Source organism: Adiantum capillus-veneris, chromosome 5 (genome assembly GCF_014529385.1).
Source record: "Adiantum capillus-veneris isolate H3 chromosome 5, ASM1452938v2, whole genome shotgun sequence".
NCBI classification, from domain to species: domain Eukaryota; kingdom Viridiplantae; phylum Streptophyta; class Polypodiopsida; order Polypodiales; family Pteridaceae; genus Adiantum; species Adiantum capillus-veneris.
The window spans coordinates 14,766,247-14,792,806 of NC_140935.1; the positions used below are offsets into that span (position 1 = coordinate 14,766,247).

A 26,560-nucleotide genomic window follows, 5' to 3' on the forward strand; every position below is an offset into this window, starting at 1 on the left:
TATTCTGCCTTTCCATATGAGAGTGGAGCATGTTGTTTTCTAGGATTTCAAAAGCATGTTAGAAACATCAAAGCCTATTTTTAAAGGAGTAGCAATGAAAAGTTTATCCCAGCTGGACATGTGCCACACCCCATGAAAATACACAACAGATGTTTCTATGATTCTCCACATGCAAAGAGACTAGTCACTGTCAGATGCCAACATGTGTTTTAGCAAGCATGCTCTCTTGTCTTGTGCATGTGAACCCAGGTTGAGTATATGTCGCCCTCCCAATGCATATGGGAAGCTGATTTTTTCCCATGAAATAAGTGCAACAGAAGCAGATCTGAGATTCCATAAGAACTTAGATATCAGCATAGTACATTTTGTCAACATTTTGTGAGACCAATCCAACAATGGTAAATAAAACAGCATGTATGGAACAAATATAGCTTGCACAATTCTCAGTCTAACATGAAGTGGCCATTCATCACAATGCCATGCTGAGATTTTAGTTTGAACCCTATCCTCCACCCATTGTTGAAGCTGTTGTTGGGAGACTCCAACTCCAATTGGATACCCCAAGTGTCTAAAGACATGCCCCTTGGGGTACCTTTTCCCTGACCATACCTGGGTATCAAAGGACTTGACAGAAATCTCTATTAGTGCAGATTTTGAGAGATTCAGATTTAGGCCATCTACCAATGCATACAGATCCAAGACTTTAACACATCTTATGACATTTACATTGTGTGCTTTCAAAAACAAAAGGGTGGCATTAGCAAATACCTTTCTTGCTACTTGCTTTGATCCAAGTTGCAGGGTTTGTAGGTGACCACTTGAAGCAAGGCAATCTAAGTAAGAATACAAAGGGTGAGTGGCAATAACAAAAAACAAAGGACTAATAGGACACCCTTGTCTGACAGACCTGGCTGTGTATACCTTTGCTCACAGTCTACCATTGACAACAATTCTAGAATAAGCATTAAACCCAGCAGGTTTATAAATCCATTGATTCTAAACCCAAAACCCATTTTTGTCATGATGCTAGAGAAAAAGTCCCATTGCACTGTGTCAAAATCCTTCACAAAATATATCTGAAACATCACCATGTCTTGTTTGGAATTTATTGCATGCTCAATTCCCAGTTGCACAGTGAGTATATTATTGAATATAGATCTGCCACCACTGATGAACCTTGTTTGAGCAGTATAAATATGTTTTCTCAGCTCTGGTGTTATCTTGATTGCAATGGTTTTGGCCAAAATATTGTACAGAATCCCCATCATGGTGATGGGCCTCCAATCAGCCAAAGTCTTTGGAAAGGTATTCTTAGGGATAAGTTGGATGACCCCTTGTTTAAGGGCACAATCCATGCATTGAGCCATCCAGATTGCATTCAACAAAGGACAGATGATGGATTTTAGATTCAACCAAAATGAGAGCATGAACTCTTTGGACAACCCACATATGCCAGGGAATTTGTCATTTGGCAGTTTTTTTAGAGCATGTAGAATCTCAACCTCTTCAGTTGGCTGTTCCAACCTTGCAGCTGTGGACTGGTTCAATGCACGGATCCACTGCCCCAAGCAAGGTTTGCATTGTATTAACCCTCTGCAAGGAGATTTCAGGTCTGATATTTAACAATTCATTGTAGTACTTAGTGGCCATTTCAAGGATTTCTGAACCAATGGTGAGAGGACGCCCATCATCCTGATGAAGAGCTGTCAAATTTTGCCTTTTGCTTTTGCATCTCAATTTCTTATAAAAAAATATTTTGGAGACATCATTTCCATCTGTCAATACCATTGTCTGCACAAAAATCTCTATGTTTTGGTTTGAGCCAGTTCCCAATCCAGAATAGCTGTTATGGCTTCCATCAAGTCCTGCATTTCTTTCTGACACAGTGCAGTGAAACCTGCTTTAGCAACCAGGGTCTCAGCCATATCAATGGACTTTTTCAACTTCAGGTTTCCTTGTTGCTTGATAAGTTTTCCTACATATCTGATACATTGTTGCATCCCAACTATTATACACAGCTAGCTAGACAAACGATTATTATGCATTTCAGAAGCCTGCTGAATCAGCTATTCAATCTGATGTCTAAAATGCTTGTGATTCAGAAATAAATTGTTTATTAGCAAAGGTTTAGAATGACCAAATGAAAGCATAGTGCCAAGATTCACATCAGTCAACTGCAATATAATTGGGAAGTGATCAGACAAAGCAAAGAAGACATCCACTTGCATATCTTCAGAGTTTGGCAACCAGCAGATCCAATAAAACAAATCCTATCTAATCCAGACCAAGAGCCTTGATGAGATAGAGAGTGGAAGGTGAACCCTGGAGAAGACCTGGTGGCTGCATCCCATGCATTAGTTAGGGCAGCTTCCCCTTGAAGTTTATCCCATTCAGTACTTTCAATCAAAGACATAACAGTAGACAAAGAGGTCATGTGATTAGCAGACTGGACCATGTTCAAATGACCACCCAGAACCCCTTGTTTCCAATCTAAGTGATCAAGCCAATTCCAAAGGTCTTTTCTCATCCCAACATCATTATGTGCATAAACAATACCAATTTGCATTGTGCCCCATGAAGATTCAAACTGCATGATAGAGCATCTCCCTAAAGGGTGATCTAAGAGCCACTCGGGCTTCATAGAGGTTGTGACATATGTCAGAGTGCCAGAGTAGAGGCCTTTTTTTACACCAAAAAAGAGAGTGTACCCCTTAAAATGCATAACAGACCCTGCTTTGGCATGCATCTTATGCTCTTGTACCATGCACACATCCAAGTCAGATTTCAAGAGCCAGTTTTGAAATGAAAGAAGCCCTGAAGGGTGGCTTAATCCCTTTATATTAAATGAAGCAATTTTCATTATGAAAGAGGAGTATATAAGACTTGCTGAGTGTCATCATCACTGACACTATCTGACATATGGACCTCTAGGTTATGCAACAATGTTGTTTTTGATTGCAGAATGTTGTAATATCACCGAATCTATGGTAGCAAGTGTATCGGGTGAGGGGACATCTTGGAGGACATCAAAAGCATTTGGGGATGTGTATCCAGTGATTCCAGAAATGGTCCTGAAGGTTCTTTTAGACAACAGGTACCCTTCGAAATCAACCCGTCTCTTCCCTTTGTCCCCCTATCTAGGGTTTTTGGATGAGGGAGGCTGAGATGCCTGGTTCCCTTCATGGGAAGGACCTTTTGGCTTATTTATCTGTAGAGCCGATTTTTATCTGCCAAGAGGAGCAACATACTGATGAGAGGCTCCTTGAGCAAGAGTAGGTGGACTTTTCTCTGGTTGAGTACCAAATACTTTGCCAAAGATTTTCTCTTTTGGGACTAAGTGTTTGCTTCCAAGGTAAGAGTGAATGAGTTGCACATTCCCTTTGACTAATGTAGGGTAATTTTTTGAAAAGTGTCGTATATGGCCACAGTGATAACAAGAGCCAGATAGCTTCCCCCATTTCAGATATATGACAATTCTACCAATTGTTTGCAACTCAATTTCAAGTGTGTGGCATTTGCTTGTCAGTATTCCACATAACACAAGCTCTATTTCTGTTAGGGCAGGTAATTGTGGGGGCAAACAAAACTTTACCAAGAGAAGCAGCCAATTCTCTGATACATGGCCATAACACTACAAGAGGCTATTCATATTAGCGACGCTCACACAGCGACGCTCAAAAAAAAAATTCCCGGCGTCGCTATGAGCGTCGCAACTTTCTTTGTAAATTTGCGACACTCATAGCGACGCCCGCTGGGCTAAAAAAATAACCAAGCGCGCCCAAAAACTCAGATCTCAGATCTGAGTTTTTCGGCGCCCTCAAGCAAGAAGCAGGTAACGCTCTCTCTCTCTCTCTCTCTCTCTATCTCTCTCTCTCTCTATGTCTCTCTCTTTTTCTTCTCCACACACACACACACACACGAGGAGAGGAAGGAGAGCCAGGTATGCTCCTTCCCTCTCCTCATTCTCATGTTCCCTTCCCCTCTTTCTCTCTCCCTCTCTCTCTCTCTCACACACACACATACACACACACACATAGTGTTTTTGAGAGAGAGAGAGAGAGAGAGAGAGAGAGAGAGAGAGAGAGAGAGAGTACAAACAAAAACAAAAACGCACACACACATACATAAACAAACATCTTACAGCGTATGGCCCCTTGTCATCGTCAACTACAACATTCCCCCGTGGTTGACTATGAAGAAGGGGCACCTATGGCTAAGCTTGATTGTGCCAGGGCGATATAAAGTGGGGAATATGGATGTGTATCTTCGTCCACTATTGGAAGAGCTACAACAATTGTGGATTGGCATAGAGGTGGTGGATATGAGCCGACACACAGGACGACAGAATGCTTTGATCAGAGGCATTCTAATGTGGACCATGCATGACTATCCGGGGCTAACAGAATGCTCAGGTGATCTATTGACACTCCTCACTCAGACACTGTAAATCTTGTTTTTTCCCACAGTTGATCTATTATCATGTGTATACATGAAGGGCTTCAAACAAGCGGATACAGAGCATGTGTCACATGTGGACCTAGACTGAATGCACGTAGGGCACCCTCACTAAAGAAGCAAATCTACGAAGGTCATCAAGCGTATCTTCCAGAGAATCATGTGTTACGCGACGGCTTTTTGGGAAGAGAGCCACCAAGGATGTTTGCACAAGCATGGTTAGAGCAGAAGGAGATGTGCGATGACGGATTGCCTCCAGGGATGAAGAGACTATCTCTATGGTACGAGTTACCATACTGGCCCCGACTCATGATCAATCACTTGCTCGATCCAATGCACATATTCAAGAATGTGGGTAATCTACTATGGGACCATCTGACCGGCAAGAAAGATACTTTGGGAGCCATAGTTGACCTTAGAAATGTGGATCGTATGGAGCAATATTGGCCACAAACAGCGTCTGATGGATCGATAAAACTCCCTAAAGCACCATGGATTTTCACAGGAGCCCAAGAACGCAAAGTAAAAGAGACCATTCGATCTTTGCGGACCCCCACTGGCGTAATGCACTCGCTCCGAACGTGTTTTACTAAAGAAGGAAAGCTTACCGGTTTGAAGTCACACGATTGGCATAAAATGTGTCAGGTACGTTCATAGTGGACTTTAATATCATTGCATAAAATGTGGACTTTAATATCATTGCTGCACATACTTTACAGTTTATTTTACCGGTTGCCATTGAGGGATGTTTGTCTCTCGACATCTGTAACACAATCTACAAACTTGCAAAGCTGGTGCAATGGATCTCACAAAAGGAGATCAACGTAGACTCCATACCATTAGCCAAACTAAATGCTGCGGAGCTTGTGTGCATGTTTGAGAAACATTTTCCTACTACAATGCTAACCATTCAGGTGCATCTTCTTGTTCACATAGTTGATGAGGTGGAAATAGCTGGCACAGATCATTCCAGATGGATGTTCTTCTTAGAACGTTTCATGAAAACGCTTAAGGCATATGTGCGTCAAAAGGCACGTCCGGAGGGTAGCATGGCAGAAGGTTGGTTGGTATCAGAGTCCCTAGTGTACATTGGAGAGTGGCTAGACGGATTTGATAAAGCCCGGGACACGCTATGGCGAACCATAGATGATGAGCGCATATCTGGGATTGTCATGTGCAATCTCGGTGTTGAGAAGAAGATGACGGAAGATCTAGAGGCTAAAATCAACCGATTTTGCATGCTTCACAATCCAGTGATGCAAAAGTGGATTTCACAATATGAGGATGCAAAGCAAGAGCGACAAAGGGCACGAATCGAGTGGAGACGGGGAAGACGACCACCGATGCACTATCCAGCGGCTCTGGAGAGCCTACCAACCTTCATGAGCTTAAGATGGTTGCACAACCAATTGAAAAGCGCACAACAATGCGGTGACGAAGTGACTGAGGAAGAGTGGGAGTACTCTCGGGGTTGCGCGACCAAGGTAAGTTTGCAATGTACAACTAGCAAGTGACTTTATTTATAAACGTTTGAAGGGCCACTCATAATCTTTGTTCGTTGTAGTATAAGTCATACACAGCAGCATGGTGTAAAGGTCGACATTTTAGGGTGGAAGGAATCGACAAAAAGCGTTTTACTCAAGATTGTGGAATCATGGCAAAATTTGAACAGTCTAGTCGACGACGTTCCTCTGATGCAGATCCTGTGGTGGCGGAACTCACTTACTTCGGCACGCTGCAAGAGATTTTGAGGATCGATTACAGAGGATTTTTTGTCGACTTGTTCGACGTGCAATGGTTCAAGATAATCATGGAGGGTCGCAACGCTACTGTGCGTAGAGGAGAGTCTGGTTTTCTTGAGGTGGATTCTACTAGAAATGGACTGACCTAAGAGACACTTTCGTACTACCCCAGCATTGTGAACAAGTAAGTATGTAAATAGTTAACATCCCCCTTTTACAAGTTATGTGCTTGAAAGCTCTCATGTAAGTTATGTGGCTCTGGCAGGTAATATTTCATCCTACAAAGTCTACATCAAACTGGTGGTACGTCATAGAGGTAGCCCCTCGTAGTGCAAGGACGTATGAAGTCTACCATGTGCCAATCACAACGGCATCAATGGAGGAGATCAGAGAAGATGCTCAATCAGAAGCCGCTGCGGTGGTGCCAGAAGAGCATCAAGATGCTACTACTCTATATGGGGTGCATGCAGAGGAGCTACAAAATGAAACAGAGGATATGTGTTTAAACAGAGAGCTCTATATAGATATAGGAAGTTATGCTGAGTTATGCGAGGATGAGAGAGAGATCTCTTAAAGCCACAAATATTGTATTTGAACAATTTTGCTCCGTGTTGTAAAAGCTCTGGCTCTCTATGTACCTTCCATGGTGTATAACGCTCTTTTCTACTCGCGCTCACATCTTTTGATTGAAAATTCTGAGTTTTCGACTTGCCTCTTCTATCACTCAATTCATTGCATCATTGTATTTATATGCGTCATTACGTCATTGTATTTAATGGTCTTTGCGTCATTGTCTTCTCTATTCATTCAATATTAAGTTTAAATATTCGTGTGTTTAATGCAGGTATGGATGATGAGGAGTTTCTTTCTTCTTTGTCACCGCAGCAGAGACAGTGGTACGTGGAGCATCATCGCTCTGGCGCATCATCGCGCGTTCCTACTCCATCCGCATCTCCCTCTCTTTCGGAGCATTCGGCGCGCTCCGAAGCTTCGGCGTCGACGAGACGAGCTTCACACTCGTCTAGACACCGGCGCTCTAGTGGTGGCGGTGGCGGTGGCGGTTGTTGTGGGGATTCCGCCACCGATGCCTCCACACCAGCCACAGCATCGCCATCTACGCCAGGTTTTGCACGGCTGACTGTTCCTAGAAGCTACACACCTCTACCTACTCCGCCAGGAGCCACCCCACTCGACACTCCTCGCTTCGGGGCCCAGACGCCGGTGGAGACACCTGACGTCCATACCCCCATCGACACGCCGCTAGAGACCCCTGTCGGGACACCCAGGTTCACGCGTCACCGGCCAGAGGGCTTGTCTTACTCCATCGACTTCAGCGGCGGCATCATCATGGATGATGACGGCAAGAAGGTGATCTCGCGCATGCGTGGTCTTTGCTCTCAGCTGTTTAGACACTACATACTAAACAAATGGAGTGAAGTACCAAGTGATTTAAAAAACAGAGTCATCAGCATACTTCATGATGAGTTTCCCGTTCCAACACGGGATCAGCGCTTCAATGAAGACCTGATGAAGATTCGAATGCGCGAATACTGCAAGCACAAGCGTTCCGAAGTGCAAAAAGCAATCAAGAATGAGTGGAACAGGCCAGATTGGTTGGCCAAAGAAGATTGGAAGAATGCAAAGAAAGCAGCGCGCAAGAATCCCGACAAGTGGAAGCAACAAAAGGATGCAGCCAGAGCGCGAGTAGAGGCAGGGAGCTCGCACCACTTGGGGGGCGGTGGATGGGCATCATTTGAGGCCGATTTTGTAAGTGTTTTCACATTGCTCTTTATGTTCGATAGTTTAGGGTTTATGAGTTTTTTAATTCTAACATAATGAAATCTTTGTATGTTTTGACAGTGGTCGATGACAGGACGTGATCCCACACCGTACGAGCGCGAGTACGTAGGCAGGAAGGGCTTAAACGCCCTGATGGACATTCTCAGTTCTCGCGGCGGCATGGTTAGTATTAGGGTTTACTCTTTTTTATTTTTTGTATTGTTTTATAAATGTCGTTATATGTTTATACTTACTGAAAGCTGTCTTATTGTCTTTTTTTGCAGAATCCGACAGATACGCCGCTTGGACGCGATGCGACGTCTGGCTAGACGACGTCGGTTTAGCCGTAGCTAGATAGCATTAGTTTAGGGTTTCTCATAGCTTATGTATCATGAGACGGATTTTATACGTCTTTTTGAACCATGTATATTATTACATTTGTCACCGCAGTTCCTTTTGCCAAACAATTCTTTATGCCTATGATGTTGTACAATTGTCATTATTACATTTGCCAATCAATTCATTTTGCCTATGATGTGTACAATTGTCAATTTTGCAACCAATGCGTCTTGTGGGTGACTATTTTGGGTCTATTATCTACCCTTGCACTTTTTTTAAAAAGTGAATCAAATACAATATGGTTGATGGGTGGCAGGGCATTCAATGCCCTGCCACCAAAAAACAATTCTCTCGGGCGTCGCTATAACCGTCGCTATTTATGGGTCTGTAGCGTCGCTATGAGCGTCGCTATAGTCTGCAGTGTAAACGTCGCTATAAGCGTCGCTATGACCGTCTCTATATAGCGACGCTTATAGCGACGCATATAGCGACGCTCGTAGCGACGGTTTTAGCGACGCCGGGGGTTATAAAAACCCAATGTATTTCCGTCGCTAACAGCATCACAAGAGCACACAACCTCTTGTAGTGTAAAAAAGCTCGTAAGTCTACAAAATCTACCCAAACAGGACACTTGAAGAGCAACTCTTATTTAATTTTCTTGTCTAGCTGCCAGGGGAGAACATGAACAACCTGAACACACAGAATTATTGTAGAAGAATATTTGAAAGCTTTTTGGTCCTCAAATGAGAACAAAAGCACCTCATATAATCCTGAACCACTATAGAAAACTTTGTCCACTATTGCCCGTTTAAAGCCCTGATCAAGGAACCCTGCTATTTCATTTAGGGCAGGTAGTTCACCATTGAAATAGAGCACAATAGCCCTCGATTTAAATACTGAGACCTGATTTGTGACAGTTTTTGCAGAAAGAGTGACCTTATGTAGACCTTCAACTTGAGGGTCAGTAGTCAGCACTTCATTCAAACAAGAGTTTAATTCATGAGAAGACAGTAATTCAAAGTTGTCAACAGTAGGAGCCATGGAGGCTTCTCTTGGATTCAAGCAGAATGAAGTGGGAAGAGCCATGGTTCAAAGTGATCAAATGAGGACCTTATTAAGAAGAAAACGTGGTTGGAGACGATCGACGGGCTATTGAGTGAGCGATCCCCCTGGCAGTTTCCCGACGTGGCTGTAAAGCAGATCCAGGCCAAGGTGAGATGTTCTGCTCTCTATGAAGTTCCTTGAGACAGCTGCATGCAGCCACTGGGCATTCCGTGAAACCCTAAAAGAGTATGCACATGAGAGGGTCTCAACCTTCCATTCTCTCTCTCTCTCTCTCTCTCTCTCTCTCTCTCTCTCTCTCTCTCTCTCTTCCCCCCCATAGGTCATATGTGACCTCTATGGATGATAATTCAATCTATCTATCTTTCTCTCTCTTTCTCCTCTCTCTCTTTCTCTCTCTTTCTCTCTCTCTCTCTCTCTCTCTCTCTACTCTCCTTGCTTGAGAGGGACTTGCTATCCTACTCTCAAAGACACTCTATCTCTCCTTCTCTCTACTCTCTCTCTCTCTCTCTCTCTCTCTCTCTCTTCACTCACACCACGTGACATGTTCATTTGGTCCCATAGTTCATATTTGACCTGCGAGGATGGTAATAGAACTATCTCTCTCTCTCTCTCTCTCTCTCTCTCTCTCTCTCTCTCTCTCTCTCTCTCTCTCTCTCTCTCTCTCTCTCTCAGCTCTAGGTCACATTCGAACTTTCTTTTCTCACATTTTCAGCCATGACTTAGACCTACACACTTTTCTCTCCTAGCCACACTGTGGGCTCTGTTGGAGCTATATATGGCTCACTCTACTCAACTTGGTCTCACCTATATATTTGTATCTTGTCCTCAATATGAATCTGTCTTTGGGAGTGTATATGGTGTGTCTCTTATCTCGTCTCTCTCTCTTTCTCTCTACATCTCAACACTCGTCTCTCTCTCTTTCTCTCTACATCTCAACATGGTATCAGAGTAGTAACGATTATGCGCCGATTCAATTCATGGTGACAAAACAGTATGTGTATGCGATTTGCATGTAAGATTCAAAAATTGCTACAAATTTTATTTTTGAGCATTGATTCTTGTTAACTGTGGTTGTTTTGTGTTAAGAAGAATATGATTAGTGTTTTGTGTGACGTTTATTGCTAATCAATCTAATCGTTGATTACGTTTTCTTGTTGATGACACACTGAACTTCATCTCAATTTTTCTTGTTGTTCTGCTAAAAATTTGGAGAAACGGGAAAAGCACAATGGAGCATAGCGCAATGGCACTTTTCATCCAAAACTTGTTCGTCTCCTCGAGCTCTTCGATTTGAGTTCTAGGTTTGCGTCAATCGGAGTTCGCAGTAGAAAGTTATGCTGTTTTTACTGCAATTGAGCTTGACGCAGCTTTCTTCGTCCTACTTCTTCGTGAAGCGTCCGCGATCGTTTTTCTTATTTTGGCGTTAACTTTTTCGAGAAGATTTAGTTTTTTGCTATTCGTATTGTGGCCGTCAATCTTGCGTCTCACGCCACTCTATTTTGAGGACTCTTTTATTATTAACATCTCCTTTACCCTGCCCTTTTTGGGTGACGTCTCTCACATCTTTAGAAGTTCCTTGAGCATCCTTCTTACGTTTATCGTTGACAGAACGCAATCCTCATATCTCTCTCATTCTCAATTGCGGCCTTCACCATATATGGTGTGCAAATTCTGCGATCTTATCTTATACGTCTTCTCGCAACAAGATATGGCTATGAATATTCTCGTCAACGGCTTTCCTTCTGGCCAGCGTTTTGTTCCTCCTTTCCAAGGTCAAGGTTTTCCAGGCTGGAAAGCAAAGATGTTAATTCTTGAAGGCGATGAACTCTCCGATGTTGTTCTTGGAAATCGTGTTTGTCCGCCTCAGCCTGTTGATACGGATAATGATAACGTGCTTATCACTGAAGGACCTATATTTGAAGATTGGAATGTTGCCTTTATGGATTGGCAACGACGTGATAAAGCAGCTCGTCGGTATATTCTTTCTGCTCTTACTGATTCCCTTTTGCTTGATATGTACGAACTGCCTACTTCCCACGACGTATGGAAGTACCTTATTGCAAACTTTCAGAAGAAATCTGTCACATAAATACTTTATTTGAGAGGGTTGCTTAACAAGTTACAATATGAAGTTGGTACTACCATGACGGGACATATTGAATCTTTCAAATCTATTATTAATCAACTTGCTGCTGTCGGTGATCCTGTTCCACAAAAGCAACTGATTACACTTCTCCTTGATACGGTGAAGGACTCTTCTTATGATAGCATTGTTACTATTCTCTCTAATAAAGATGGTCTTGATTTCGACCAAGCCTGCATGTCTTTAATTGAATACTCTTAACGTCAAGAACTTCATAATGCTAGTCATGATACAGCTATGATTTCACATAAGGAGACTGAGTCACAACAGATGGAACGGGCTTTTTATGCTCAAAGGCGTCCATTTCAACGAGGAAACCGCAGAGGTGGCCGTCGCGGTAATATTTTCTCTCGTCTCCAATTTCCTAAGAAGCAATGTTCTTACTGCAACAGAAATGGCCGTACTGAAGATGATTGTTGGGCACGTCAATATGATGAAGAACACAATATTACCACAAAACAACCACGTTTATCTAGAGACTCTTCTTCTTCTTCTTGTGAATATTGTGGACGATCTGATCATCCCACTCATATGTGTTATAAGCGTCGATTCGACACAGATCGGAATAGAGCATATGCTACTGAACATCGAAACAACATTGTACCAGAAACAAGCTGCGTCCTATGTTCAATTGCTCCAGACAGAATACTTCATGTACGTGATGGATCACTTTTTATTGTCGATTCTGGTGCTACAGGAAATATGACATATCAGTCTAAGTGGCTCCATAACTATCATCCACCGCCAGTTCAACGTGTTGTTCATCTTGCTGATGATACTACTTGTCAAGTAAAGAGTATTGGAGACTTATATCTTGGTACCTTATCTTCTTCCACTCGAATTTTGCGAGGAGTATTACATGTACCAGATCTTCAACGTAATCTTTTGTCAGTTGCTAGACTTGTTGATCTTGGTCTGTTTGTTTGATTTGATCATACCAAATGCCGAATTGAGAAAGATGGACAGACTATAGCCACTGCTCCTCGAAATGGTAATTTGTTTGAACTCTCTCTCAACGATGTTGTAGAAAATGTTGTCACTGCTCCAGGTGATCATGATTACAAAATATGGCATCACCGTTTTGTTCATGCTGATTTCTCAAAACTCCTTGATCTTCAACGTCGTGATCTTGTTCATGGCATGGATCTTAAAGCCCATCCTCATATGGGAATTTGTGAATTTTGTGCTCTTGGGAAACACAATCGCAAACCCTTTCCTCTTTCAAATACAACTCATTCTCATGACATATTGGATCTTGTTCATACTGATATATGTGGACCTCTACCTTCTTCGAGATCACAATATCGCTACTTCATTACTTTCATTGATGATTTCTCAAGGTATACGACTGCATTTCTACTTAGACAAAAATCTGAAGCCTTGTCTGTTTTCAAACAATTCCACAAGGCTGCGGAACTTCAAACTGGTCGTCGCCTTAAGAAGCTTCGTAGTGACAATGGAGGCGAATATGTTTCTCGAGAGTTTGTGAGTTATTGTTCTGACAGTGGAATTCATCATGAACACACTATTCCATATTCGCCTCAACAGAACGGTGTTGCTGAACGAAAGAATCGCACTATTCTCAATGCTGTAAGATGTATGCTGATTCATTCTGGCTTATCTCGTGTTTTTTGGGCTGAAGCTACTTTGACAACATTATTTATTCAGAATCATCTTCCTACTACTGCACCCTCTGGTAAGTTACCCATCACAGCATGGACATGTGACATTCCTTCTGTATCTCATTTTCGAACCTTTGGATGTATTGCTTATATTCATGTTCCCAAAGAAACACGAACAAAGATTGATGCTCCTGGTCTTGAAGTTATTTTTATTGGATATTCTGACACTTCCAAAGGCTACAAATCCTATGACCCTTCCTCCAAGAAAGTAATTGTGAATCGTGATGCTACTTTTAACAAACAGCTTATGGGAGGCTCATGGTCCATGGATGATTCTGATGATACTAAATCATTGCTTCAAGCTTTTCCATTTCTTTCAGAAGATGAAACTCTTCCTATAGAGCAACTTTTCTCCTCACAACCATCCATTCCGAATGTTGCCAATGATGATATTGATATTTTTGTTGATCTGCCTATTGATTTTAAACATGGCTCATGTCATGTTTATGATGACGATATTGCTGATAATGCTTTTCCTACTTCCGAAGATCCCATTACTTATGATGAAGCTATCTCTTCACCACAAAAGGATCAATGGCAAGAGGCTATGGAAGTAGAGTACGATTCTCTTATCTCTAAAGGTACATGGATAATAACTGAATTACCTCTTGGTCGTACAGCTATTAAATGTAAGTGGGTGTATAAGGGAAAAGTAAAAGCAGATGGATCTTTTGACAAGTTCAAGGCGCGTTTAGTTGCAAAAGGTTACTCCCAAGTAGCTGGTGTTGATTATCAAGAGACTTTTTCACCAGTTGTTCGCATTACAAGTGTTCGAGTTTTATTGGCATTTGCTGTTCAATTTGATTTAGAAGCTCATCAAATGGATGTGCGAACTGCTTTTCTTAATGGTGACTTGGAAGAGAAAATTTATATGGAACAACCAGAAGGGTTTGTTATTCCAGGTAAAGAAGATCTTGTTGCTCAACTCCATAAGGCACTATATGGTCTCAAACAAGCTTCGCGAGCCTGGTATACAAAATTTGATCTTTTTCTCACCTCTAAAGGATTCATCTCTTGCTCGTCAGACCCCAACTTATACATAAAACGCCAAGGTAGCAGTTTTGTGATTCGTGCTCTTTATGTGGATGATACCATCCTTGTTTCCAATGATTTGGGATTTCTTCAGCAAGTGAAAAAGTTAGTCTTCTGCATTTGATATGGTGGATCTTGGAGAGATTCACTCATGTCTTGGCATTCAAATCCAATGGAACCGTACAAAAGGTATTTTATTCCTTCGACAGTCAAAGTTTATTGCAGATACTATTCAAAAATTTGGTATGGAATCTGCACATTCAGCGAACACACCTTGTCTTGCGAGCTCTACGAAGAACACTTCTGACAATGGCGGTCAACTTGTCACAAATCAACCTTATGCTAACTTGATTGGATGTCTTCAGTTTGTTGGCATGAACACTCGTCCTGATATTATGTTTGCTGCTAATTATCTTGGACAACATCTTGCATGTACTTCTCTTAAGCATTGGTTTGCTGCAAAGCGTGTGTTGAAATACTTGAAAGGCACTACAGATTTTGGTTTAGTCTATCGACGACAACTCACATCGGATTCTATGCAATCTCTTTCTCTTTTGGGTTACACAGATGCAGACTGGGAAAGCTCACATTTATCTATGCAATCTACTAGTGGAAATTGCTTCTTTATAAATGGTTGTCTTGTTTCTTGGACTAGCAAGAAACAACGTTGTGTTGCAGTTTCTACAACTGAGTCAGAATATGTTGCGGCATCACTTGCAGCTCGTTAGTTGATTTGGCTTCGACAAATGCTGGTTGATATTGGTCACTCTCCTCTTTCTAGCACACCCTTGCGGTGTGACAACCAAAGTGCTATTAGTCTTGCAAAAGACTATGTTCAACATAATAAGTCAAAGCACATTGCTGTCCATTATCATTATGTCAGGTATGAAGTACGCAAAGGAACCATTATGGTTGAACACTGTCCAAGTGACCAGATGATTGCAGACATTTTGACCAAAGGCCTCAACAAATCACGTTTCATCCTCTTGCGCTCGGAGCTTGGAGTTGCTTCGACCTCACTCTTTCTAGATTAGCTTCTTTGCTATTGTAATAGCCTTGTACATATGACATTGTAATCTTTTAGGTACCATGCACTATGCACACTCCACATTTGCACATTGTGATCTCTAAGTCACTTGAATATTTTTACATAGATGCACAATTCACTTTCACATCATCATCGCTGGTTCATATTTTCACATTGTATAGGGGCTTGGGTTTTTCCCTTGAACTCCCCAAGGGTTTTTTCATCCAAAGCTAGAGACCTTTGTTTGAGTGGGGGTGTTGGAACTATATATGGCTCACTCTACTCAACTTGGTCTCACCTATATATTTGTATCTTGTCCTCAATATGAATCAGTCTTTGGGAGCGCATATGGTGTGTCTCTTGTCTCATCTCTCTTTCTTTCTCTCTACATCTCAACACTCGTCTCTCTCTTTTTCTCTCTACATCTCAACAGGCTCTCCATTGCAACTCCCTTCACCACAATTTTGGAGCATCCAGAGTCACTCATCAACCATACACATACTACATCACATGTAACTTTGGTCCCGTAGGTCATATTTGACCTCCAAGGAGGACAATAATAAAATATCTCTCTTTCTCTCTCTCTCTCTCTCTCCATACACACACACACACATACACACACACACACACACACACACACACATATAAATATATTCCCCCCCCCCCCCCCCCCCTTTCCCCGACTCTCTCTTTAACGGATTTCCCTATTAGCGATGTCACTAGTGGGAAAGTGGTAGATACACATACACACACACATGTGTATATTTATTAATAGATATATGCATGCATGTATGTGTATATGTGCGTGTGTGTACACACATAGACACACACACACACTTTGTCACTTCATCTAACAATAACCGTTGCATCCAACTATAGACACACATACCTTTTGGCAATGCACTTTACTATGGCTCCCTTAAAAAACTCTTGGTTTGGCACTGCATCGGGCTGTAGTTGATTTAGCACCTCATCCAGGGGGGGGGGGGGGGGGGGGGGGGGGGGGGGGGTTGACTATACTCTGAATCACTGTATCTAGCTAGGACAATGACATCCAACTAGGAATCATTGTTGTCTTGATAAGCCTGGTTGAGTATAAACCACTAAAAGGCTTGGCTCAGTGGGAGCAGTCCCTTGAGGATTTAACTAATTGAAATTAAGTGATGGGCATAAATTGGTGCGTGAGTATGGCACTCCAAAGACCTGAATAGATGACACAAATCCTTTTCCCCTATAATTTCACTCGAGGGGCTTCATGATGAAAACCTCCCTTGCTGGTAATGAGGGCTGATGATTGGGCGGCCCGACGCGGCAGGTAGCGTATCACTTTCATGATAAAATCGTCTTTCCCTCCTGATCGATGGGATGTCTTGCCGTGATGAACATACCAGTTTTGGCCTTACCTATTATGTTTCAGTACAACCACATTAGATGGCATTCCTTGTGCGGCTCCTTAACAATCGACTACTCATATATAAAGGTAGGGGTTCCTCTCCCCTCACTTAGACTTGGGTTCTTTCTGTCTTTTGATTTTTTGCAAAACAGAGAAGGTAATTTTGATCTAGTTAGTGAGCATTGCTTTTGCTGTGATATCATTTGCTTGGCTATGAAACTCTCCGAGTACTATGAAGGGTATTTTGGAATGCTTCTGCTGGACAGGTTCTAAAACTTCACTCTAATTTCAACTTCTATAAATGTTCTAGTGTTGTGCCACTCTGGTTTTATAAGGATTTTTGAAGTATACTGGCTCTTGATTGGATGACGGCTTTAAAACTTGCAAACGGTAAATCTGCAAGTGCTACTCTGGTTATGATACATACATTTCATAGATAATGACATGATTATATATTGTTATCTGGCTTAATCTTTCTACTGATGTAGGCGAAATACTAGACACTGGTTTGTATTCTAGAGGGTTATGGGTGGTTCATATGTCAGAAAGTTACATGGGGATTTTTTGAGAAATGATTTCGCCTTACATGTTTTGATTTACAAAACCATAGGAGTGATTTGCTGCTGAAACCTGAGTTTGGAAGATTGCAGGTGCTAATCTGGTTATGATACATACATTTTGTAGATAATACCGTGATTATCTATGTTTATTTGGCTTAATCTCTCTGTTGAGGTAGGGGTGCTTGTCTGCATTGATTTACCTATAGCCTGTTTACTGATTAGTGGCTGGCTTTTTGGGTCTTGTATTTCTGGCTTAGTCCTGATCTTTTTTTTACTACAACTAGCTCTTGGGGTTACTGCCATAAATTATATACTTTATACATACATACATATTCTAGGTTTGGTGCTTTACAAAACTTGGCATTAGATCTGACTGACATATGGATAATAATCTGGTTTTTTGGTGCTTTACTACCTAAGTATGTTATGATTTTGAGATATGGGGATGACTGTTTGGACTTACCTAGTCGCTAGATGTGGCTAATTATTGTTTGGGATTGGAATTTTACTCTCATAAACTGACTATATTTGATATGGTTTGAGGTGGCCTGATTTTTGGCAGGCTCTGGCTCTGGCTAATACTTGTCTGAGGTGCTTTTTTGCATGATCCTTTCACTTATTTTTTGCTGACCTTGCTGGACTTTGTCATGCTGGCCTTGACTTGCAAAAAATCTATTATACAACATGCTATTGATTATTGGCTAATGCCTTTAATTTGGTCCAGGTTTGAAAATCTAGTATAAAGGATGCCAAGTTCATCATTGGATATATCTTTGGCTTTAAATAAATTTGGATTTGATATTTTCTACCTTAGTTTGACAAACTCCATTTGCTGGTTATACGGGTTTTTTTACAAGAGTACTTAATCTAGGTTAAAACCTGGGAGATATGAAACACTGTAAAGAATTGGAATTCCTTGTTGTGTATAGTCAAAGATCTAGCTTTGATTGGTAAACCTATACTTACATACATATTCTCATATTAGAGTTAAAATCTGGTTCTTACTACCATCTTTTGATAGATTTGACTCTGAGCCAATAAATCCTCTAGTATCTTTTTTGGTTGCTAAGCCAGAAATATCTTCTGCTCTAATGGTTGATACTTTGGATTTCTGCTAATACAACTTCCTGGCATATGGAAAAAATGGATTATTTTAAACTTTTATAGGCGGGCTTGATTGATGTAATTTATGAGCTTGCTTTAACAAAAACTTCAATACTAACCACAGTTGTATTAAAAACATTTGGGTACAATGAGATTTCTAGCCATTATGTTTTACTATGGATTGTTGGTTTGTTCTATTTGAAGGGCTCGACCTCGGATCATATATTAGAATGAAGTTACAAAACTTTGCATTGCAAGTTTTTGTCCATACATGTTATTAGCTGAAAGCAGTACATAGAATGTTATGGATTAGTCAATATTTTCTACAGTAAATGGTTATTATTAAAAGAAAAACTTTTTTAAAAGAAACATATGGTGCAACTCTGGCAAGAATATGATGTAAAAATAACCTTGAGATTTTAATATGTAGTACAGTAGCTAGTCTAATATTTTTTAAGTTTGACATGGATAACAGCTGATAGGTTCTTTGAAGCCTGCCATACGTAGCCAAGTCTAACTGAGAATTCTATCTTGGCTTAATAAGGTTTAGCATGCTGCAGTCCAACTTTGATAACACTTGATGATTCTATTGGGATAGTTATGATACCTTTGTATAAACTCATTTGGGATGATACCTCATTCTTATTATGTTGTACAGTTATGAATCTAAGACTGAGTTGTTTCTGTACAAATATTTGCCTAGACATCTTTAGCCAGTCATCTTTTGAACGTCTTGTTCCTTGGTGTGTATTTATTAAATTTAAAACAGCAACACACACACACACACACACACACACACACACACACACACACACACACACACACACACACACACACACACACACACACACACACACACACTCATACAAACACACACACAAACACCAACGTTTAGGAAAAATGTGTCTCAGCTTACAATTGTACCGCTTTGAATATTGAAAATGCCACATATTGCCAACCCACCCCCCCCCCCCCCCCCCCCCCCCCCCCCCCCCGTATCTCTCTCTAACGAATTTTTCCATTAGTGATGTCAAGAGTGGGGAGGTGGCAGATACACACACACACACACACATGTATATATATGTATGCATGTATGTATGTATGTATCTGTGTGTGTGTGTGTGTGTGTGTGTTTGTGTGTGTGTATGCATGCATGTATGTATGTGTGTGTGTGTGTGTGTGTGTGTATATCTATCTATCTTTTATATCTCTCTCTCTCTCTCTCTCTCTCTCTCTCTCTATATATATATATATATATATATATATACACACACACACACACACACACACATATGTAGAGAGAGAGAGAGAGAGATACATTGATTATCGTCCTCAGAGGTCAAATATGACCTATGGGACCAACTACAATCATTACAAAGGTATCTCCATCATATGACTAGTACAACTCAATTGGTTGGTGTAAAGGCTCGACGTGGGAGTACTAGCTTTTAAGGGGGTCATACAAATGGGCACATGAGCCATGTATCCTAAAATGGAAAGGAGGGGTGACAAAATGACAACACGGGAAAAAAAAAACTTAAGTGGTTACTATTGTCGGTAGCAACAGGGTCTTCTTAGGAGTTTGAAAATATTGAATGAGGGCTCGCCCATCTCGATAGACTGCCCAGTTTCCTTGTTTACGAGCATCATGTATTTTCTTGAGCTCGCTTGCTTTGATTTTGAGTTGGTTCGTAGTTAACTCCTCATCAATCCAGAAATTCGTTCCCTTGAGGAGGCGCAATTGGCATAAAAGCCTCAACCGATCTTCTTTGTCCTTAGGTAAGTGTGCATTGCCCAGGTGGCAAGCGTCTGTTTGTGTCGTTGAGCCAAGAGATTGTGTTGGGCTCAATAGTGATTGGCTGCAAGATGTCATTGAGATTGAGGATCGCTTCTTTGAGAGTGTGCTCGGTGGTACACCATGGTGATGGGAGCCCTCCGATCCTCACTTTAGGATCGAGGGATTCCCGTAGCTGGCGCTCTTGGAGGGCGGCCTTTAACTCGGTGCCAGTGTTTTGTGTGATGCCATCTGTGACTTCTCGGACTTCCTTTTCAATCTTTGTGAAAGACTCCACAATAGAGGCTTCAACCTCTCATGCTTTTGTAAGGAGAGTCTGACTCTCTTCTTCCTTTGTGACCTCAAGATTGTGTAAGCATTTCTTGAGGGCTACATTTTCCCTAATGAGCTCTTGGATTTGGGTCTCAAGAGTTGAGATTCTAGCTTCTTGGCGGGCAAAGGAGTCCTTCCTAGGGGCAACTGCCACAACAAGAAAACTTTTGCATGCACATGAAGCCGGTGTGCTCGGAGTCGTCATCGTCGCAAAACTGTGTGAGACCTGGTGCCTGCGGGTCAAATGACCTAGTTCAAAAGCAAAGGAGCCGGAGCTGTCGAAGTCCAAGGCGGCGGGCTCGAGTTCAGCTGAGGCGGCCCACATAGTTTGCTGATGGACATTGTTTGGTGACGCAATTGAGGCTTGCCGACTCTATTTGCATCTGCAAATCTAGGAGTCGCTAGGGCTGCACGGGGTCGGGATGAGCACGGGAGTATGTGAGGGCGCCCGTGAAGACGCTGCTGGAGCAGCGGATGGTGCCATAGTGGCGGGACAAGGCGACGACGTTGCTGGAGCTGTGACGCAGAGCTGTTCGAGCTGAAGCTGGAGTACGGCAACGCTGTAGAACCGGGGACCCCCCCGCAAGGTAGCCCCTCGCCTAGGGGGAGGTCAACGAAGCAGGAGCTGCTAGGGTTACACAGAGAGAGAGAGAGAGAGAGAGAGAGAGAGAGAGAGAGAGAGAGAGAGAGAGAAGACTTGTTTAGACTATGGGATGTACAGAAATAGAGGGATAGAAAGGAAAAAATTTGAGGAAGAGAGAGAGAGAGAGGGAGAGAGTGGGTGAGAGAGGAAAGAAGTTAAAAAAACACGTGGAGGCAAAGGGAGGGAGAGAGCGATAGAGGTACATAGCTGACATAGGACATTGCAGTGAGATCAATGGAATGAGAAATATCAAGGGTGGATATGAAGAGAGAGAGAGAGAGAGAGAGAGAGAGAGAGAGAGAGAGAGAGAGAGAGAGACTTATTGTGAGAGAAATGTGGTGGTAGGGAGAGGGAGAGGGAGTGAGAGCAAGAGAGTGGTCAATAGAGAGGATGAGAGAAAGGCAGATGATGTGCACAAATCAGTGAGAGACGCATGAGAGAGAGAGAGAGAGAGAGAGAGAGAGAGAGAGAGAGAGAGGAGTGAAATCAAGGGTAGGTATGATGATAATGACATATATGTGTATATATATATATATATATATATATATATATATAGAGAGAGAGAGAGAGAGAGAGAGAGAGAGAGAGAGAGAGAGAGGGGGGGGGGGGGGGGGGGGGGGGGAAGAAGTTAATGAGAAAGAAATATGGAGGCAAGGATAGGGAGATAGAGAGTGTAGGAGAGTGGAGAACAAAGGATAGGGAGGATGAGAGGGGATAGGTGGGATGACTTTGGTGGCCAATGAGGGCGATAGTGGTGGTGCAATGGTGGCTCCTCCTCCCAAAAAGAAGCTCGCTTCGACAAGCTCGCTCCATATCCTTACTCCACTACCTTCACTCTTGAACACCCAAAAAGAAATAAATTGTATTTTTGTCCAAAGAATAAGCGCAAGCATTTCTATGACATTTGCCCTCTATGCAAGTCAATGAGGGAATCTCTATGATCGTTGCCTTTACGGTAAGCCAAGAAGTGAGTTTGTTTCACACTATAAGTGCTCTAATAAAACATCTCAAATTTCTCAAACTCTAATAAAAAAATAATTCATATCCCTTTCTCATTTATGTAATTTGTGGGGAGGGGGGGGAGAGGGGCTCGGTCATAAGTGTCACGGGGCTTTCTCGACGGATCCACGGTGGATATTCAATCCCCTGTTGATCCCATCTCTACATGGCAAAAATGTAACGACCCCAACCTCCCCTGCTTGGGACTTGACCTCACCACCTCTCGCATGAGACTGGCGCTCCCTATCCAGCCCGCCAATTGCGCTTGTTTCAAATGCATGTGAGTGCAGTGTTATAAAAGTCTGCCCCCCCCCCCCCCTGCTGTTTGATCCGACGGCCCAAAGCCTCCCGCCTTGCCAAAAACGTGCCCTTCCGTAGTTCCCATGAATGTGTGAGTCGTAGTGACTGAGCAGGGCTGCTGCTTGGCAGCCTCACGCAACCAGGCTCTACATCACAAGGGATGTTAATAAGTGCGGCCGAAAGGTGGGAAGGGCAAGAAAAAGGCAACTATCAATGCTAGCAGGGTGATTTCAGCTCATGAACACGAGTAGATAAACAGACATTCTAACTACATTGGCGCATTACATGAGACAATTTGGACATTATATCAATATGGAGGTCAGTTTTGAATGGCACGCCCTAGTTTTCCGCGTCGATCCCACAGCTTGATATTCATTGAAGACCCCGTGCCCCTCAGGGCACGTTGGCATCATATTATGTTGTTGTTCACCTCCATTACTGCTCAGCATATTCGTGTGAAGCCGGATATTTTGGTGGATTCTGGTGCATTACTGCTCGAGGACTCTTATTACCATCATGCGCTCATGGGTAATCATGCAGCGAATCCGTCAAAGATCTCGACATATCGTTTGTATCTGGTCGTATCTCCAACTACATCAAGAGTATAAGTAGATGCTATTCTGCAGGGCTTTTACTGGCTGCTCGCTGAATTAGCAACCTGATTATGGCGCCACCTGACCATCTGGAGGACTTGCGTCGAAGAATTGAGGCTTCCTTCAAGAAGCTGGAAGCAATGGACATTCACGGGTGGCAGGCGGAGCAACAGCGTCTCGAGGCCAAAATAGAGGGAGTTTGTCGAGAGCTGGAGTCTATGCACACGAACGTAAGCATCACCCAGGTTGCAGGTGGGTAAGAATGATAATTATGAACGGACGGATGTATATGGTCGTGAAGCAGGAACTAACTACATGAGATACATATTAAGAGAATTGTTTCTTGATGAAGTTGGGTAATGCGCTGCAGGTGGGAGTGCTGTTGCAGCAGGTGGAGCAATGGCCATGCTGGGTGCTGCTCTGGCACCGTTTACATTCGGCATTACCTTACCGTTGGTGGCGGCGGGAGTGGCGCTGGGTGCTGCAGGCGGTCTCACCACCGCGGGTGGACATCTGAGGCAGAAGTTCGTGTCCAAGGCGCGCCTAAATGAGTTGCTTCCCCGTTCCCATACTTTTTGCGGAAGGACCCGGAAACTGCAGGATGCCTTGGACGAGCTACTCGGTCTTCTGCAGAAACTCCATCAGGTGATGCACCTGAAGGGTGTAAAGCTTATCTCAGACGTGCTCCCTATACAGCAGCAGCTTGACGCGAACCGAATACACAGCGTCTTGAAGAGGCTTCTCCAGAGCGGAAAGGTTCAAGAAGAACTTTGAGCTGGATGGTCCCCCCAGTTTACTGAGTGAGTGACGGTGAGCTGCGGGAGTGGGTGCAGAAGCAAGGCGTGCATGTCCGTGCTTTCTTGTGTTATGGCGACGAGTAACTCTCTTGTACCCCTTGCACATTAATATTGATGTAGTGATCATCGAGCTCCGTCTTTTAAATCTATCTCGTACGAGCCCTCTAATGAGCCTCGATCGTAAATTGTTTTTTGGGAAAATTACCAAAATACCCTCTCATTTGTGGAAATTCCCCAACTACCCTTCTAATTTCAAAAATTCCCAATATACCCTTCATATTTTGTCAAAAATTCCCAAAATGCCTTTCAAATTTTCCAAAATTCCAAAATACCCCCGGTTGTGAGAGTTATCCAGAGATAAAAAAATATGTAGCTTTTTCATAAGAAGACTAATTGTCTATAAATACAAGATACTAAAACTAGAATTTGACCTGGTTATGTAGGCTTTGGAGATGAATTGCTTCGTTATTTTTACACATAATTGGCATGTAATTTCTTCCGATTTACATGCCAAGCATTGAACAACAGTTCTCCATTGTCAAAAAAGAATAAAGATTAGGAATCTTGAACAATCCAACTGAAATAGATAGAAGGGTATTTTGGGAATTTTTTAAATTTGAGGGGAATTTTGGGAATTTTCACAAATTAGAGGGGAATTTTGGTAATTTTCCCTTGCTTTTTTGCCAAACATGAAGATGAGTTTTTTTATGGGAGTTGTTCCTCAGCTCAAAACGATGCCGATATATATTCATATAAAAGTAAAATGCTCTAAATGTGCTAGGAGATAAGTAGGAGATAAGTCCTCGGTGTTAACGCAGGCGATAAGTAGCGCTATTGGGCTTGAGCTTTTCTACGCAGTCGTTGTTTTTTTGCATGGCCAAACCAAAATATCAAAAAGCTCAAGTGATCTTGGTTGAGCTAGATTATGCCAAGTGGCTCACTCCAGGATCCAGAAAGTGAAAAACGTTATTAGGCTCACCGAGTAAATAAAACTTTCCATCAACTAGAGAATCTACGGGTGAATTGACTCTCTCTCTCTCTCTCTCTCTCTCTCTCTCTCTCTCTATATATATATATATATATATATATATATATATATATATATATATATATATATATATATATATATATATATAGATAGATATAGGTTGTTACATTAAATTTCTTTGAATTTTTTAATGTTTTGTAGATTTTATCGCCTTCAAATTTGAAATTTATCTGAAACTCTCTAAATTTATAACACACATAAGAAAAGAATTCTCAACAAGGTAGAGATAGTTCGAGACAATTGAAAACATTGCAGCAGAATTAGTCTTGAATCGGAGACTTGTTTTTCAAGAGGGAAGCCAATTCAATTAGGGCAAGAGAAGGAAAGTTGTTCTAATTTCCTCTTATTATTCAAAAGTTATTCACGTCAAAGGAATTATCAAAGTTTTCACATTTGATGCCAATCTTGTACATGTGATTTACTAGTATGTGCTAAATTCATGGGTATTAACAAAAGGCACTCCAAATTACGAGTAACCCTGCTGAGTTGATAATGGTGGTATTTTTTATGTGAGATTAAGGGGTTCTATTGTTTCAGCTTTGTAGGTTTACCTTCTCCCAAACAATATGCATGTCGAGTCAAATCACAATGGAAAGACACCTAACTTTCGGCATAAAAACGCACTCCCTCAATTTTTCCTTTTTGATTTCTACATGATGTATGGTACTTTACCACTTATGTGGTATTGAAAGTTTTTGTCGGATTGAACACACGGTCTCGCTTCACATTCTATGAAATGATCCCAAGAGATGGCTTTCTTTCCTCTGTAATGTTGGACATAGCTTGCAAACATAAGTGTTCCAATTAGGGATGATATCCTAGCTAGACGGTGGACATGATTATGAAAGCAGTCACTCTTGGCATGCATGTGACACTGAAAGCATTGCCAAACATGAATCCATTTCTCATTAGTCCGCACATATCTTCAAAATTCTACAAAATAGCTTTTGACACTCCATTCACTAGAGAAAAAGATCGGGAGACAGTTTCTTCCAGAGACTAGGTTTCCATTAGGGAAATTTGGACTCTCAAAAAGGCCCTATAAAGAGGTTTGACTTTGCCTCTCTTGTCCAAAGTGGACAACCCGATGAAGTACATAAATGTATTGTCAAAACCCTATCAACCAAATCAGTGGAAAGATCTTTGGAAGTAGGTTCTAAATTCTCAAACTCTAACAAATTTGGAGTTGATTTGTAGAAGTTATGGCTTCTTCACTGAAGCTGAAATGTGGGGAGAGATTTCATTTATAAGATGGAGTTGTCACATCAAAAACTTAAATCTTCTAGAATTTAAGGAATCTGATGTCATGTTATATATCAATGGATAGATCTCTATGAGTATATTCTAAATCCAAAAGGTCCGACAAGTTTTTATTTCATGTGTAAAAGTTTAATTGTGCGTCCGTTTTGGACAACAAGGAGAAAGTCAAAGTCCTTATAGGGTCCATTTGAGAGTCTAAAATTTTCCTAATCAAAATAAAAGCAAGTAAAATGAATACTCCTTGTGGTAGTTGTACCCAATACACTATCAAGCAGCGTCTTTTTTTTTTGAAGACGCCCTAGAATGCTCAACCCAAAATCTAACAACTATCTCCATCAATTCCTTGAAATAGTTTAGTATGCACGAATTGCCTCTTGCATGAGTCCAATGGCAAAATGCTTGAACATCCCTCGTCTCACCATTGAATCTACAAAGTGCACCATAAAGACTCCTTGGATGAATGTCAATCAAGATTGATAATATTATTGAATT

General features: G+C 41.9%; 1 protein-coding gene across 1 annotated transcript; it reads left to right on the forward strand.

The window, feature by feature from the left end:
* Positions 1 to 23,034: 23,034 nt before the first annotated feature.
* Positions 23,035 to 23,737, forward strand: LOC147456910 (uncharacterized). The gene is made up of 2 exons (XM_086513478.1): positions 23,035 to 23,215; positions 23,334 to 23,737. Exons 1-2 carry the CDS (start codon positions 23,035 to 23,037, stop codon positions 23,735 to 23,737), a joined length of 585 nt encoding a protein of 194 aa, XP_086369604.1.
* Positions 23,738 to 26,560: the final 2,823 nt, after the last annotated feature.

What these genes read in the sequence shown, in the direction of transcription:
- LOC147456910 (XM_086513478.1), top strand. Translation starts at nt 23,035, where the DNA reads ATGGCGCCACCTGACCATCTGGAGGACTTGCGTCGAAGAATTGAGGCT. An exon ending in AAGCATCACCCAGGTTGCAG is followed by an intron (nt 23,216 to 23,333) that starts GTGGGTAAGAAT and finishes AATGCGCTGCAG; the next exon opens with GTGGGAGTGCTGTTGCAGCA.